At 34.7% G+C, this 16,968-nt stretch overlaps 1 protein-coding gene across 1 annotated transcript in view; it reads left to right on the top strand.

The window, feature by feature from the left end:
• FAF1 (Fas associated factor 1) overlaps window positions 1-16,968 on the top strand; it is a 151,209-nt gene that overhangs the window by 66,351 nt on the left and 67,890 nt on the right. The window contains exon 8 of the mRNA XM_048312320.1: window positions 13,719-13,805. Coding sequence (XP_048168277.1) covers window positions 13,719-13,805 — 87 coding nt within the window. The remainder of the gene's footprint in view (window positions 1-13,718; window positions 13,806-16,968) is intronic.

The raw sequence follows: 16,968 nt of genomic DNA, 5'->3' as shown, positions 1-16,968 counted from the left end.
TTTCTTTTAATATTTTGGAATTCGAAAGGAAAATGTGATTTCAATATTGTAGACTACTTATATTTTTAATTTAAGCAGTCCAGGTCTGGAAGCCAGTCCACTTCAGGAAAAATGCCTGAACTAGAGGCTGCAGGACTGGGGCCTTAGCAGGACCTCTTTTCTTCATAAAAGTCTTGCTGTTGGTAAAGAAAACTTCTTCTTGGAGAGGCTTCCAGATAATTTTTGTCTCCAAATTGATCTGTAGAGTTCACAGTTACTGTTTATTTTCGTTCTCCAGTAACACTTTCTCTTCATCTTCCCATGTCTGCACCTGTGTAGAACTTAGACTTCAGGTTTTCTAGTGTTGCTCTTGGCTTACCATGTTTATTTTAACTGTTCCTAATATTTTTCTGTTATCTGATAACCTGACAACTTGAACCTTACTAATTTGCTTTTCCCATCAACTTTTTGTATTCTACATGTAGTTATGACTCATGTATACTTGTTCAAGTACTGACTTGCTTGGGAAAGGACTTAAATTAAAGAAAGAGCCAGAGAGAATGCATATTGGGCTTTTTGGCCAGGTTGCAGCTGCTTTTTTCAACTTTATTCTATTTTTTGAGGAAATGTGTTTAAACATTTTTAAATACACTAAAAGTAGTATTACTCATGAAACCTAAAAAAATTTTTATGACTTCTTTTGGGAGGCATAAAAATCTGTATTTGGATCGTACCTTTGCCTGACTCATTTTGTTAACTCAAGAGAATTTCATCTCTGCTTCGCTCACAGTCTTAGTGTCTTTAACTTTTTAAAATCCTGGTGCAGACCGGTGTTCCCCTTGTTGTGGAAGAGGAAGGCAGGGGTATAGTTGAAAAATACTAGAGATGGCAATAATAATGATTCTTGTTCCTCATTCAGAAAACTCATGATATGTTTCTACCTGTAGTGCCATTACTTTTAAACTGCAAACTGTGTCAGTAAAAAGAAATGAAAGAGGTAGAGGTCTTAATATTTTTGTATGGTTTTAGTTCCTATGTTAAAAAACAAAAAGCAAGTCTAATATCTGATTTGTGGTCATCTTCTTGCTTTATTTTTTTAAAATTTGTTTTTTAGAAACCTGTTTCATACTGACTTTGAATACAAATAAAGTTCTAGCTTTTCTACCATGTAACAATAAACTTCTGAAAGCTATGAAATTGCTGCCAATGGAACTCTGGGAAACAAGTTCAGGGAAGCAGTGCTTTAAAGTAATATACCTTATAACTTTTATTCTATGTCATATAAAGGAAAATACATAATTTTTAAACATGTTAAATATCTTCTACATGAAAGATTTTTCTCTATCTTATTAAGTAAAGGAGGGGATTTTTTTGGGTGGAAGATTCCATAGTTAAAGATGTAAACCAGCAATTTCTTGCTTCTATAGCACAACATAGTTCAGAGCTGAGATTAGAGAAACCCTGTAGAGTGGCTAATACTTGAGGGCATCCCCAACTAGAAAAGTATGTGAATTTAGGCATGGGAGGAAGGAAGGATCTGCTTTAAATTTAGTGTAGGGTCACTGAGTCTTAATGATAGATTAAACAAGGGAGGTGGAATAATGAATAGGGGTATGCAGTGTGTAGCACTAATACCAGAAGTCCATGGTTTTCACTGGTTATTTAATGTCTTTTCCCATATGTTTCTGAATAGAGCAGGTTATGGCAGGGATGAGCTAAGGAATAGCTTTGTTAGTGAATTGTTAAATAGACTGAATTCTCTTTTTAAAAATGTATATGTATATAGGAGAGCTGCTTGTTAATAGTAAAATTGGGCACCTTGCATGCATATACCTTAAATGTATTAGCAATCAGCAATATTAGTAACTGTATTTGTAATTGATGTGTGTATGTTGATATTCTTAAAACACGTTGTTTGTCTGCAATTCTTTTCCATTGTGAAACTAACAGCCATTACTTTGTTGAAGCAGAAATTAATTTCAAATTACTTCTGAATATTATTGATATACAGAAGGACCTCAGAAGAAGTTTTGATTTGGTAGACATGAAAATGAAATGGAGGAAGTACCCAGAAATGTTTTTGTTAGTAGAAATTTGACTGACAGCTCAATGAACATTGTTTTATAGTTTAACTTGAATTCAGAATAACATGAATAGAATATCTATTCAAATGCAACCACATCAAAGAATTTATTAAATTCATAGCTAGAGTGACTGAGAAAAGATGTCACAGTTTACTTTAGAGCTGACTTCCTACAGAGCTTTCACATAAGATTCTGCCAACTACCTGATGCCATCAACTGAAGTGAACCAAGCAAGTCAGCACTTGAGTTATTGATGGGTTTCTGGATGACCCATCTTCTCTTTTTATGGTAATAATACCAGTAAGTCTTCAGAAAAAATGCACTTTGCACATCATTTTTGCTTTGGGAAATTAATACAATGCACAAGACCTTCATATCTGTGTCTCATCTTCCTTTTTAGATGCACCTTGTGTGCTGGCCCTAGGAATAAAAGGGCTGCACAGCAAGTCTGCTCATCTCTCTTCACTAAGCAGCCGGTTTGCTGTGACTTTTAAGTGTAAAAGTGGTGGGAAGAGAGAAGTAAAATGTTGAAGGTAGAGATATTGGAGGATTTCTTCATGTGAAAGTACTTCACAACTCTCTGCATGACTGTGGTACTTGGCTTCACAAAGTTAATAGATTGAACTATTTTTCATATGATGTGTAAATTCGCAAATGCTTTATAATTATTGACCATTTATTTACAAAAATTTGAATAGATTTTATGTTGTCTCTAGGAGCAAGAAAATATGGTTTATTTTTAAAATAAACTCATAAAAGTTTATTTTATCGATTGTGTAGAGAACAAGTGAAAACACATGAGAAAATACTGATTTTGTGATGTTCTCTTTCTTAGACCAAAATTGGTAGGCTTATCACTTAAATTAAGGATTGCTGAAGCAAATGTGGTTTATGCATTTTTTAAGACTGAAACAGAATCAGTTTCTATTTTGAAACGTAGTTGGGTAGGAGTGGAGGAAGATACTGTTAGTGAAATGTGTTAAGGAACATCTTTCTTGGAGTCATAATCTGAGATTTGGGGAAGGCAGTAGGATTTCTTCTCTTGTTGAACCAAAGTGAAAAGAAACTTTTAAGTGGGAGTTTTTTGGTTGGGTTTTGGTTTTTTTCCCCTTTTCCACCTATATGTATCTAAATAGTGCTCTTTACTATGATTGAATGCAGTAAGAATTGGACTTCTAGCTTCCATTCTTCTCCCTGTTAGTTCCTAAAAATGACCATTTGTTTTACCATTCATTTGTTTGAGTGATTACTTTTGAAACTCTTGAAAATTCCCAAGTAGGGAAGTGACCAAAGACCAATTTATTTATTTATCATGCTTCGGCTGTTGCAAGCCAGTTACTTTTTAAATGAAGATGAGGGTGTTTGACTAGAAATATATTTGTCTAAACTTCTATTTTGTTCAGAACATGGCAGCTGTGAAAATGTAACAGATTTCCTCTCCGCTGCAAGAGTCACATTGACTCTCTCTTTCGTTACCAGTGATAATTCAGAAACAATCTTTAATGTCCTTATGAGTGGGAGCCTGACTTTATCCACGAGAGTCACTGTGCTATAAATGAATATATGCACAAGTGATGTGGACAAGGTGGGACCAAGCCTGTGTTAACAGGCATGGGGCTTTTTTCTTACTTCTCAGCTTTAGTTAATATTTTACCATTACCCAGTAGTGACAGTAGCTTTTGATAAGTCTGAGACATGTTAGGATGGACAGAATGTGTATTTAATAGTTGAAATTGTGTTTTCATACCAATTTTGAATGGCTTGGATCAAAGTTAATGGTCTTGGCATGTACTTAACTTCATGATCAATAAGTATCAAGGTGTTTAGCAATCTCTCGATGTTTCAGGACATAAAATCAACTGAAATTGGGACCTTGGGGGTAAAAATATTAGAAACTGTATTTACCCTTCATATTGCAACTGAATGTTTTGCCAAAAGAGTAGATGCCTTTTGACGGTGATCTGGTAATAGATGCCTGAGGAGCAGTTGCTGTTGTCTTTCGTAATGTGCATAGAGGTGAGTTAAAAGTTTCCAGAGAGCAGTGCTGTGTCATTTAGGTAACTAATAAGTGATATTTTCTCAAATGACCATTCCTGCTGAATGGAAAAACAAGCTAGGACTTCAAAATGTATCTTTTCTGTGTCAGTGCATGTCGAACAATCAAACAAGCAAGCAAACAAACTTCAGGTATTATCAGCAGTTTTATTTTGTTAGTAGAAGTGTTTAAGGTGTTTTCAAATAAATTTGTAAAATTGTTTTGGCAGTAAGTCTTTGTAGTTTGATCTCTTTTAACCCTAATCTCATCTTCCTTTCAATCTCTAATGTCTCAGCTAGCTCACAGTCTTAATTCTTTCATACCCCATTTCAACCTCATGCTTGTGTGCTGCTAAAATGATTTTTTAAAAAAAATACTCATGTCTCCTGCCCCAATTTCTTAAGAATGTGTTTTCCCTTCTCCTTCTATAGGAATTTGTTTCTTCTTTTAACCTTCTATTAAAAAAATCAAAGGGTCATGCAGTTTAAAGTTCAGAGGGGATTATCACAATTAGGTCTCCTAGGCACTACAAGCAATGAATAATAATAATTATGTGAGCTGAACCTTTGCACAGTGCAGGCCATATAGCAGCATCCAGGAACTTCACCATCAAGTTCAGAAGATTGTACCTTGCATTTAGCAACAATGCTGCTCAACAAGGATAGCTAATTTTAGAGATTTAAAGATGGACATCAGCAAAGAGGTTTCTTTATTTTACAGAATTAAAACGTGCATGTATGCTGTCAGAAAACTGAGGCATTGGGAACTAAGCCCACATTTTAAAGACAGCCAGACAGCTGTAGAATTTTAATATCGTGTATAATATAAAATTGTGAATGTACTTAACATTTGCCACATGCTGCAGCCCATGAGAAGGCTGATCCAGGGCACTGGCAAAAAGTAGTATCTGGTAGCTTGAAGAGAGCTCAGGTTAATTCTCAAAATTGTCTGGACAAGAAAGTTGAGGTTGAAAAAATATCTTGCTAAGTATTTGAGGGAACATCTCATGTGCTTGGGGCATCCATCTTTTCAGATTTTGTTGTAGGCATATATATATATATACACACACACACACACACATATATTTATATGGATTGCATGAGGCAGTCAGAAGTTCACACATCAGAAGATCCAGTAAATGGATAGTTGTAGCCTTGCTTTTATTTTCTATTTCAAAATTTTCAGGTCTAACCAAAAATATACTAGTATTACCTAATGAACCATGGTTTTTTAGATTGTAATGTTAAGATACACACTTGGCACAAATCCATTTTAAAAGGTCAAATTGCATCCAAGAAGGATTGGTTTAAAAGCGGCTAAAATATGAGATCAAATTAATGAAATAGGGGATAATGAAGTATGAATAATTGTGAAATCTATGAAAATAATTTATTCACAATGTTATTTCTATTGCTAAAAGGAAACTGCCAAACACTTCCTTGCAAAAATTTACAAAATATAATGAATCTTAAATGTCATTAGTTAATGAATTTTTAAATAACCTTGTGATTTCCAAACTGGATGAGCTTCTAGTAACTCCTAGTTGACAAAAATTTCTCAATCATTTGAATAAGTGTTACAGCTCAGAAATACAGTTGCTCACTGAGGCTGTAAAGTGGGTAGGGGGTGTCATGGAAGGTGTATCACAGCTGTAGAACAAAAGGCTAGAGCACAGCCAGCTAGCTTAGGAAAAAGCAGTTTATTTTCTGAATTTAGGACATTTAAAGTTTGCCAGTAGTATTTCACGTAAGTTATTTGGACTAGCTGTAGTCATCAAGAATTTATATAAATGAAATCAAATGAATGGGTTTTTTTTGGATTTTGTTTAATGATACCTTATGATGGATATAAATCTGGGGGAATGAGGCTGTAAGTGCCTAGTTGGTGAGTAAAGAATCCATATGCCTTTCTGGAAGTGGTGCTGGTTCCTCATATTTGGTACCTTATTTTCCTAAATGAGATGTTTTTACTAAATTGCTTTGGTGAATCATCTCTCTTTTTTAAAGGTTACTGTCTGCTTACAGATTCTTTCTCCTGAAAGTTTTCCTCCCTCTGCCATTTTAAATACATAATAGCCAAGTAATGCATTAACTTTGCCTTTACTTATCCAGCCACTTAATCTGTCAAAGTAGTTGCCAGTTTCTCCTCGCCTCATCTCTCAAACTGAATGTAGTGTTTACATTAAAATATTCATTTAATCCCTAGATACATGAAGTTCTTACTCCACCTTTCCAACCATGAGAGGCAAAATTCATGTACTTCAATCTCTCTTCCAAGTACTGTAATGAAGGAATTGGAATCCTCAGAAAATACATTAGCTCTGTGTTTAATATGATATAATCTTCTTGGTTTGACCTCTTATCAGCAAAATGTCAGCAAAAATTTGCACATTATTTTCCAGATCTAAGTTAATGTGAACAATTCCACCAAGCTTTTTAATTAAGATATTGGCAGAGTATTTGTTGAGTGCTACAGTACAATGCAACCCATTTTTTGACATAGTTTAAACTGGGTTTATTTTGGTTCAAACACTGTTCCGTGCACTTCAAAGTTGGATGCATTAGTGGCGTTTCTGTACATAAAATGTGTTTAATTATTGAAAAATGGTGCACAAAAACCTGGCATAAAATTTTCTGTTGGTTTTGTGTGTGTGTGTGTTGTAACTCACTGATGAATTCTGCTTTGTATGTGGCTGAAGTACAATGGACATTCAGGTTGTCTTAGGGCCCTTTTGTTAAGGTCAGAAATTGTGTATTGTTTTTAATTTGAAAATGAAACAGTTCTAATGAGAGGGAAGAGAAAACTACTTTAATGAGTTACGCATGTTTTGGTGCTTTTATTTGTTTCAGTTTTATTTGTCATAGTAGAATAAGCAAGTTATGTATTTTGGACATTGAATTAAAATCAATTATATTAGAATATAATGCATTCCTGTTGTGCATTAAACAAGAAACAAGGTTTCAAAGCTTTAGCCTACTAAACAGGAAAACTTAATAAATGCACACCTGAATATTTTCAGAGATATTAAAAGCAAAAATAGTAATTTAAAGGAAGAGATATGAAATAAAAAATTAATTAGAAAATGTATTTTCGTAAAACACACAGTGGAGTTCCTGTGCATTTTATAAAAGTGCTGAATCACGACTGACTTTTGGCTGATAGGCTTGGGCAGGTGAGGTTTTCTTTTGCATCCAATATAGATTTTAAATATTTACATTGGAAGTGTATTTTTTCTTTTAGATTACAATAGAGTGAATTGAGAATGTGTGAATGTAAATAGCATAGTGAGTCTTCCTTAGAGAGTTTCAGTGGTATAAAATCTGCAAGAAGCAGATGCTGTTATTTAAAAATAGCCCAATTCTGACATCTTAATTCATTAATTGGAATCATTCTGTAATTTAAACTTCAGTCAGCTGCTGCAAGAAGAGGGAGGTTATCATTTGATGTCTTTAGAATTGCACTATTATTTCTAATGTAAAACTTAGAGTAAAATTAAAATTTGATGATTTAAAGAACCTTTGCTTTTTATGCTTTAGTATAGTTTATTATGTTATGTAGTGGAAAGACAAGAATCCAGACAAAATTGTGAGTGGAGCAGATTTATAACCTTTCCCGTAAATGAGTCTTGGGTAAAGTAACCTGAGAGTTCTGGTTTGGGTGTTAATGTTAGTGGTGGTTCACACAGTGCACTACTTTACTGTGTATGACTATATCCTATCTGTGGGTAGCTGGCTAAAAATTACTTTTAAGGTTAAGAAATTCAGAAATTCTTTCTCTCTAGTTTTGCATCTCTGTATTTTTAATAATTCTTGTTAGTCCACAATTAACTGCAATCACCCTTTTATCTAGCCAATCTTTTGTTCATAGGTGTTGATAACATTGTTGTCTTTTCAAATTCAGCATTTTATCACCTTTGGTGCTTCTCTGTGCTTAGAAACTTGGTTGATTCTGCCACTGCTTCCCATCTATTCCTGCCAGATTCTCAGTGCTCTTTGCTATCTGTTGGAATTTTGCCTGGCAGAGATGTTAAATGCTTTTGTCTATAATCTCTAAGCCTATCACTTTAGCTGGGTTTGTCTCCTTTCTTTCCATCTTTCTTCCTTTCTTCACCAAAATGCTTCTGCTTACTTTGGAGTTCTTCCTGGCACTGCCCCCGCCTGTATTATTGCTGTCTCCTAAAAATTTTGGTTACTTGTCTTGGCTTCTTCCCTGTTACAATGTCAAAGTCAAGATTTCCACTGTACCATCAGTGCCCCATGCAACCTTGGACTGTCTGCGTCTGATCTCACTTCCCTGCGTCCCCCAACTCACATTCCACATTCCTCACAGTCCTCTGACTTTATTGCTCCTTTTGTCTGCCTTTCATGCACTCATTTTTGCACTGTCTTTCATGCTGCCTATGTGCCTGGAACAGTCTTTAGCATCTCAGCCAATTTACAGCTTTGCATAAATTATATTTAATAATAAGACTAACAAAAGTTCATTATGTACATTATTTCACTTAACTTTGTACCTGCATAAGCGGAAAAAAGCCTGAGGGAAACTACTGTTAAACTTTGTTGTGATTTGTTGTGATTCAAAGATACAGATTCAGGCATGACAGTTCTTTGATGATTCAGCATAAATTTAATTTTTTTAGTCATTTAGTAAGTGTTAGATTTTTGGTTTTTGACAGCAGGTTTCAGATTTTTCTCATTCAGAGATGAGAAAATAGCTACTTATTCCTGATAAGTGCAATCACCACAAGGTTGTTGTCATCACATTAGCTGGTACAGACTTCTGCCCTGTGGTATGTTTTGCTTCACTTTATCCTTACTAATATGAATGTGGAAGGACCTTGAATGTTGGTTTAGCTTCATATCTGCAAATGAAGTGTATCTTTTGTGTTTAACCTTACTTTTAAAGCAACATATTAATCTGTTTAAAGAAACCAGTGAAAGATAGGAAGGTAACACTCTGCCTCTATCTGGGAAGTTTTCTGAGTGTGTTGGCTACTTTGACATATGGGTTTTCTTAAATTATTAAAAGTTGTTTAGTATTTTAACTCCCTTCTAAAACCGGTGAAAATAAGCTGAAGGTGAAACTTCTTGTGGTTTTTCAGCACCAATGTATAGGTGCAAGGTGGGGAATTCTGCAGGAATTATACATAATTTTCCAAGTAACACTGCATCTGAAATACATGGGCTATTTTTCTTTTTTGTTTAAATTATTGTATTGATACTGTTTACAGCTGAGTAGTGAAACCAAATAGATGTGCCTTTAATTTGTTTTTAAATGATCTCTTATATTCTGGAGATGATAATCTGAAGGGTGGCTGCCATAGTAATGTGCCAGTCACCATGGCATTTGAACATTATGAAAAGACATTCTGAGCTGCACAAAGACAATGCCACCAATTCGTATTTCAAACTGATCAAAAGTGGGGGACCAAGAAGTTTGCCAATAAATGTAGCTCAGTGGATGGCACTGCAATTTAGAGTTTGCTTTACACAATAAAGATTTCGGTCGTCCTCTCAATGCCAAGTGAATTTAAAAGTAAAATCCTTAACACAGACTTTGTCCATTTACTGTGCTAACTTTTTTCAGTTATGTGAAGACTGTGGCTGTAGATTTTTATTGGCCCAGTGAAGGAGTGGTTTATGGTTATGCTTTATATGAATCTTTAGAACTTTTTCCTCCTCATGGAGTTTTTCACTTTAAACTGAAATTCAGTCAGTTAATGAAGAAAAGGGGTCTTCTATACTCAGTTGGTAAATATTCTAATCTCTAAAATATTTTACAGTCTGCTTTCGTAATAGTGCTCTAATTATCAAAGAAACCAAAAATCAAATCATTATTTAAAAGCAAGCTTATTTTATCTTAAATAATCGATTGTGGCTTGTTGTTTGGAAGAGGACTACTTTGGCATGAATTCCAAATCCAGTTATGATCTTAACTGCAAGCAGTTTGTTTAATCAAACATTACTCTAATCAGTCTTACATGGTCCCCTACCCAGCCAGGCCTGCCTATAACAACTGATTTATTCTGTGACGAGTTGCTCAACAGATGTCATTCTGGTAGAATAATGCAGCAGAATACTTGTGCGTTGGCTAAAATTACTTCAACTTTGATCACTTTTGTCCAGCACATCAGTCTGGCATTGTGCTTTATACCAACATAACACTTTACCCTGAGCATGCCTTTCAAGCTTAGAATAGCAGAGGAATGTTATTGAATTCAGTGCAGTTACAGATGAGTTAATGAAAGAAGGGAAATACTGTTTTTTTCATAATGCCTTTCTGTTGTACTTTGGAATTAAAAGGGAATTTGAGGAATGTGACTTCCGAGTTATTTATTTTTACTTCTGAAGGCTTTTTGAAAACAATATTATGTAGTCCTATTGATCCCATGTTTCTGTAAATAAGTTTCACTTGTTATTTAAAAATAGCGCACTTTAGAGTTTTATATTGTGAAAATAATATTATTTCTGGTGTGTAACTGGAAAATAAATATTTCACAGGGACGGTTTATCCTGGTTTTTAATGCAAGAAAACTAAACCAGCAAGAACTGTGTTCTCATGATCACACACAGATCAGGATTGTTACATTTTGGGCTGTTGTGGGGTCAGTATGAAGCAACATTTCTTTACAAAGCTATCGAGGACACTATGAGGAAGCACTAAAATGAAGTCCACTTGAATTGCTAATAGATACTTCAGTATTCTATATCTTAAAACCCCAGTGTTCTTATTTCAATTTTTTTAGTTGAAATATAGTTGTAATTTTTTTTTTTCAATTGAAGCATAGTTACCAGGTCAGTCTCCCTGCAAAAACTCCTAAACAAAACTAATATTAGCATAAAGGTTATCATGTGTACATGTAATTTACCAGTTTTGGGAAAAAATGGAGAGATATCTTAATGATTCTAAAACATACAGTGAATGCAAAGCTGAGCTGAAAATGCAAGCTCCGCTTGTTGATACTGAAATGTCCAGGTAAGAAACCCACATGGCCTAACTTCCATTCTTTAGTGAGATACAGACTCAAGAGTTGGAGGTGTATTGTATCTTACTCTTGGAGAATAAGTTGAAGCTTTTCTTTCCTACTCACCTGTGCAGAATATTTATGTTCATAAAGCTTTGAACTGATACTATTGAAATTATTATCTGCATAGCCTGTATATTAAATCTATCCAGAAATGTGACACAGTGCTTCACAGTTTTTCCTAAGTGGCACTTTATTAGCATGAAATAACTTCTAGTACTAAAAATAATGAGAAAGAGCAACAGTAATTGAATGAAAGATCTGAAAATACAGTAAGAGCACTGTACTTTGTGTTGCATCTCAATATGCCCTGAGTTTTCTCAGTTGAGGGTATTTGTTGGCAACCTTCGTGGCTGTGCCATGAAGAATCTTTTGAAGAATGTTGCCCAAAGCACCATTTGTGAGGAAGACTATGTGTGGAAATCCCTGCCTTGTCCCTCACCCTCCTTAGATTATATTACAGTGATTAGAACAATTATTTCACTGCTTAATGTCTGCACACATATTCTCCATCCATTTATTGTTGTGCAGAATTTAAAAGAAAGGATCCATGGAGCATTTGTCTCTAAAGATGATCCAGGGAAAGAGTTTTGGTGCTATTTCAATATGCAAAAATATTTTAAGATGAGTATTTATTGCCAGATGTTTCATATACATCCTGTACTAAAAATAAATGATTAATTTTAGAGGGAGCATATGTACATTCCATATGTTCATATTACTTTACCATGGAGTCAAACTTCAACTGTGCTTCAGTGCTGAAGAAATGTCCAGTACTGATTAATGGGTAGGATCAAATGGTATAAAAGATCTCTTTTTTTTTTTTGTATTATCTTCCTAAGAATGGTAGTATAGAATTGTCTTTAATTCATTTCTGGAATATGAAACCTTTATCTACATGGATTATGTTAGCAGTTACCATTTTGGCAAATTTCAGCTTTCTTTCTGATTTTTGTAAACTGTTTTTCTGTTCAGAAAAAGTTGTTAACTCAGGGTAAGACTAGACTGCAGGCAAGGTGCTAGCTCAAAGACCTTTTTCTGCTGACAGCTATAATATAATAATTTTTTTCAGTTCATGGAACTTTTAGTAATTCTCATAGCAGAAGTTAGAACACAGTTAATTGCTGTTTGTTTCCTGTTGACAAGTGAACAAGGGAAAATCTAAAGAAGGCATCAAAGGACAGTTTTTGGAGTAGCCTTGTCATTTGATTTAAGTCAAATATTAGCCATCTGCCTTAATATCTTTTGGTTTAATGGGCTCTTGTGTCTGTTAGTGTTGGACTGTGCAGCCTTCTCGGAGCCGAGACCGGGATGCAGAGCTTGTGACTTGTTCAGATATTTTGCCAAGAGAATGGTCATACAAAATACTATTAAAAAGTATCAAACCTTTGAGAATGTTTTTCTGGATGCAGTATAGGTGGTTGGGATCTGTCTAGACCTGTGAAAATGTGGGAGGACCTTGTATTCCCACATAGCAGTTTTATGAAAGGCAAACCAAAAAAAGACCAGGTTGGATGGGGCTCTGAGCAACCTGGTGTAGTGGGAGGTGTCTCTGCCCAGGTCATGGGGTTGGAATGAGAGGATCTTTAAGGTTCCTTCCAACCCAGACTGTTCTGTGATTTCTATGAAAAGCGACCATGGCTCGCTGGAAGATTTTGTTGTTCACAACTGTGGTCCAGATGGGCAATATTTGTACATTATTTGTGCAGTCTTTATGTTCAGGTGTAAGACATTGTTCAGAATTTAAGATACCACTCTCCATCCTAAGTACCAAAATATATATTTTTGTGATTTAAATAATTGTTTATCACAAAACTTCCAATAAAACTTGTCTGCTTTTCTGTCTGTGGTAATGTTTTCATGGAAGGAGTTTTGTGATTCTTGTATTTTGCAGTATGCTTCCTGTATTTGAAATTTTCAACTCTTTCTTCTTTTTCCCCCTCCTTCATTCCTTCTGTTAATCATCATGTGAAATGATTAACAGTAGTGACTTCTAATTTAATAGCATGAGAAAAGAGTTGATGTAAAAATTAGTTACTTAGCATTTTGTTAATAAATATTTGAAATGTGTTGTCTTAATTGAAAATGTGCTTAGTAATTAATATTTTCAGGTTTAATATACTGGTTTTTATTTTTGGATCCCATTTAAGAAGCTTATGCAAAATTAGTTGTATTTCTTATTTGATTAGGTTTCCACACAATATTTTCAGGTGAAAATTAACTAGCAAAAGATGCAGCAGAATTTTTATTACTACCTTCTGTTTCCCTTAACTTTTTTTCATTGCTTTGTAATACTTTTTACTTGGAAATTTTCCGTTACGAATTTTTTTTTTGCGCTTTCATAATGCTGAAGTAATAATGAAGCATTTTGAATGGTAATTTTTAGATTTTAATTTTTTTTCTTTTAACACAGTTTCTTCATTGCTTTTTGCTGTATTGTGTGTAAACCTGCTGACCACATCCGAATCTAAGAGCGTTGAAGGAACCTGTTTTACAGTAACCAGAAAAAATAGAAAACTTGGGGCTGTGATGAAAACAATGCAGTTTGGCTGCCTTTTTTAGAGCAAGTTCTGATTTATTTTTATTTTTTTTCCAGGTAAAGCGGAATGTGTATGACCTGACCAGTATCCCTGTCCGTCACCAGTTGTGGGAAGGTTGGCCTTCTTCAGCCACAGACGACTCGGTGAGTTCCTTTGCTTCTCATGTCATTCCTTCCTGCAAATGGCTGGTTTTACATGGATTGTTGATTGGAATCACTCAGTAGCATTCACTGTCTCACATGCAGTACCTTAACATTACACACACTTCAGAGTTTTGTCTTGGAAGATACAAATGCTCAAGATTTGGATGACTGAAGCGTGTGGAAATGATTCCTGTGTATCAGATTCAGTGCATGTTTTAGACAAGAAGGAGACATATTCTAGACTGAAGCAAAGCTGCGCAGCATTTTTGAAGTTGAAGTTATTGAGTGATTGAACTTCAGGAAAAGAGCCCTGATTTTTATTTGTGCTCTGAGTACACATCTAGATATTTTCCACACAGTGTGTTAGCTCACTCAGTTCATGCTTAAGCCTCTGCCTGGCTTCAGAGCAGGAGGTGTTCCTGCTGAAATCAGTGAGGGGTCACCACTGGTGACAGAATCCACTGACTGAGAATTGCCCACAAATTCATAAAATTGTGGGACTTACCTGCACTATCCCATTAAATATTAGATTTCCTTCCTTGCATGGTCGTCCTTACAGTGTGTTTTACAGCATGTCTTTCAGTTTTGTTCAGATAATTTTCTTCTTCTAATATGTTCCCAGTGCCAGCTAGTGAGGTCTGCCTTTCTTTAGAAAAACCCCACACCAATCCACTAAAAAAATGCCTAAAAGGCTGAAATAATTATGTAGTTATGTTGTATGTAGATTCTGTGACCTGAGAAAAATGTAGAAAAATTAAGTATTTAATTGAACCTGAGTGTTCTACAAAGTGAAAATGGATTTGGAGTTTACTTTCTTACATATTGCCATTATCTGCCATGCATTACTTTCCTGTCTATTCCTACTCTCATATTGTAAAGGGAGAATTGCTGTTTGAATATAACTGCTCCTTTTTTTACTCTGGGTAAAGGATTTATGCCAATTAAAAAAAAAAGGCAAAAGCTGTCTGAATTTCTAATGTACTTGTAAAATATATCTGTGGTGGTGTTTGCAGAAACAGTATTTAAGTCTGAGAAGGGTGGGTAAATCTCTGTCCATGTATTCAAGGGCATATCTGAGCCTGAGTAAGGTCTGAAGTAACAGCATGGTGTCATGTGGTAATTACAGTCTTTGAAATGTGGATCCATTTTAACATTTTATTAGTTTACATTAGCTCAAAAAAGAATTGGAAACTCAACACTTCTAATCTGTTTTCCCACAGCTGTTAAGGTTTTCACATATTTTTTCCCCTCCTTTTGAATACCTCACATATGTAAAACTCATGAATCTGCTTTAAGTCTGTTTTTACAAGTGACATTGTTGCAGGTAAATTTTTCCCCTTTTCATCTTTAATGAAATTGGTGAATGTTGAGTCATCTGCTCTGAAGCAGAGGAGTCCTCAAAGCTCACTGCTCGAGTCTGGTGGAGCTGGAACTAGTCAGCTGTGTAAACAGATTTGAATGTGTTGCCAACAAAAATATAATTAATTTCTGTCTAAAATTAGAGGCCACAGCTTACTATTTATAAAGATTTAATGATAGCAATGACTAGGTATGCTTCTGTGATCTGAACTTTCTTATTCCAAATTAGAAATACTCAGTAATAATTACTTTAGTAATTAATGATGATCTCTTGAGTTCAGTGGCAAATTTTTAAGATCACTTTTTCCATCGTGAGTTTTTAATTTGCTGTCTTGTAGGATACCCCATTGCAATTAAGGAGTTAAAGAGAGACTTGATTAAAATACTTTTTCATTTGCATGTTATGCAGCATAAGAAATACTTTGTAATACCACAGGAGGTTTTTTCAGTGCAGTTCTCGTTAACCTTTGGCTTAGCAAACAGGACAACTAAATAGACTTGGCATAATTGGATTCCTGTATCATCTTGAGTCTCTTATGAACCTGCCAGACTACAGTCTTCTGACATTATCAGGAAATTTAGTGGAGTCAATAGTAATTTAAAACATTGTTGCTTCGTCTCCCTTCAGAGTTAAGATATGTTCTCTGCTTGTACTATCTAATGGAATATGGGATACTGTATGAATTGTCAATAACTCTTTCAGATCCTTTTGCACACTTTCACCAGGGAAATGGGTATCAGAACCTCCCCATGCAGGAGAATGTTTTCATGCTGTGACAGTTTGATTGTGGGAAACAAGGCATACACAGGCCGTGCAAATCTCGTTTCACTGTTTGGCAAGGACAAGTTTTAGCTTTTATTGTGCCTGAATAACTTCAGTGCCACAAGTTATATCTGTTCTGCTCGTTAAAGTTCAAAGTAAATGTATGAGTTTATACTAATTCTTTTTTTTTAATGCGTTTACATAAGTAAAACTTTAATGTATTCAAAATGTTAATTTATCTATTTTTGCATATATATCATCAAGTGATACAGTGAAATCTTGAAAATAATCCTAGAAAATAAAAAACCATAATTATAATTTACTTTAAATACATTCACAATATGTTCTCAATTTTTATTTTAGATTCTGTAGCAATCTTAGCATTGCAGAGTTTGTAAAATGAGAACCATGCCAGGATAATTTAGTAAAATTTCTGAAATTTATTCCATTTTTTTTTGCTGTATTGGCTGAACTTCTAGGCTTTCACTGGTAGTTATCACTAGTGTCAAGTGGAATGAGCAATATTCAAATATGTGTTCACTGTAAAAAAAAATCTGAGATCAGTTGTAGGTGATGTTTTAGTTACAGTTTTTACATGGAAGCATTGTGATTTTATTTATATGTATGGGTGACTTTCTGGATGTTAGTTTTACATGTGTATGTTTGAGGTAAAACTCTTTTTCCCCCATGAGGTCACTGGTTTTTGATTTATTTCAGTAAAATGATTTGTTGTCAGTGATATTTCTGCGTTTTTTTGGTAGCATAGAACAGCACCCAGTAGAGGAAGAAGGAGAGGTTGCTTTTGTGCTGCTTTTTGTTCTTGATATTTAAGCTACAGATTTTTTTCTTAATTAGTTCATTGTTTTAAGTCATTTCAGTGCAGCAGTGAGAAATCCTGCTTCTTTGTAAGTAACGACAGTGAGCTTGTCAAAATGGAATATATTTCTGCATTAAAAAGAGGTAAAAGTTCTAGGGTGAGGTTTGAGAAGGGGAAAGGGGAGAGACAGACAAAGGCAGAATATGAAGTGCCCGGTGTTGTAA

Source organism: Corvus hawaiiensis, chromosome 9 (genome assembly GCF_020740725.1).
Source record: "Corvus hawaiiensis isolate bCorHaw1 chromosome 9, bCorHaw1.pri.cur, whole genome shotgun sequence".
NCBI classification, from domain to species: Eukaryota; Metazoa; Chordata; class Aves; order Passeriformes; family Corvidae; genus Corvus; species Corvus hawaiiensis.
The sequence above is the reverse complement of the archived record's forward strand: the minus strand, read 5'-3'. Positions and strand labels throughout refer to the sequence as shown.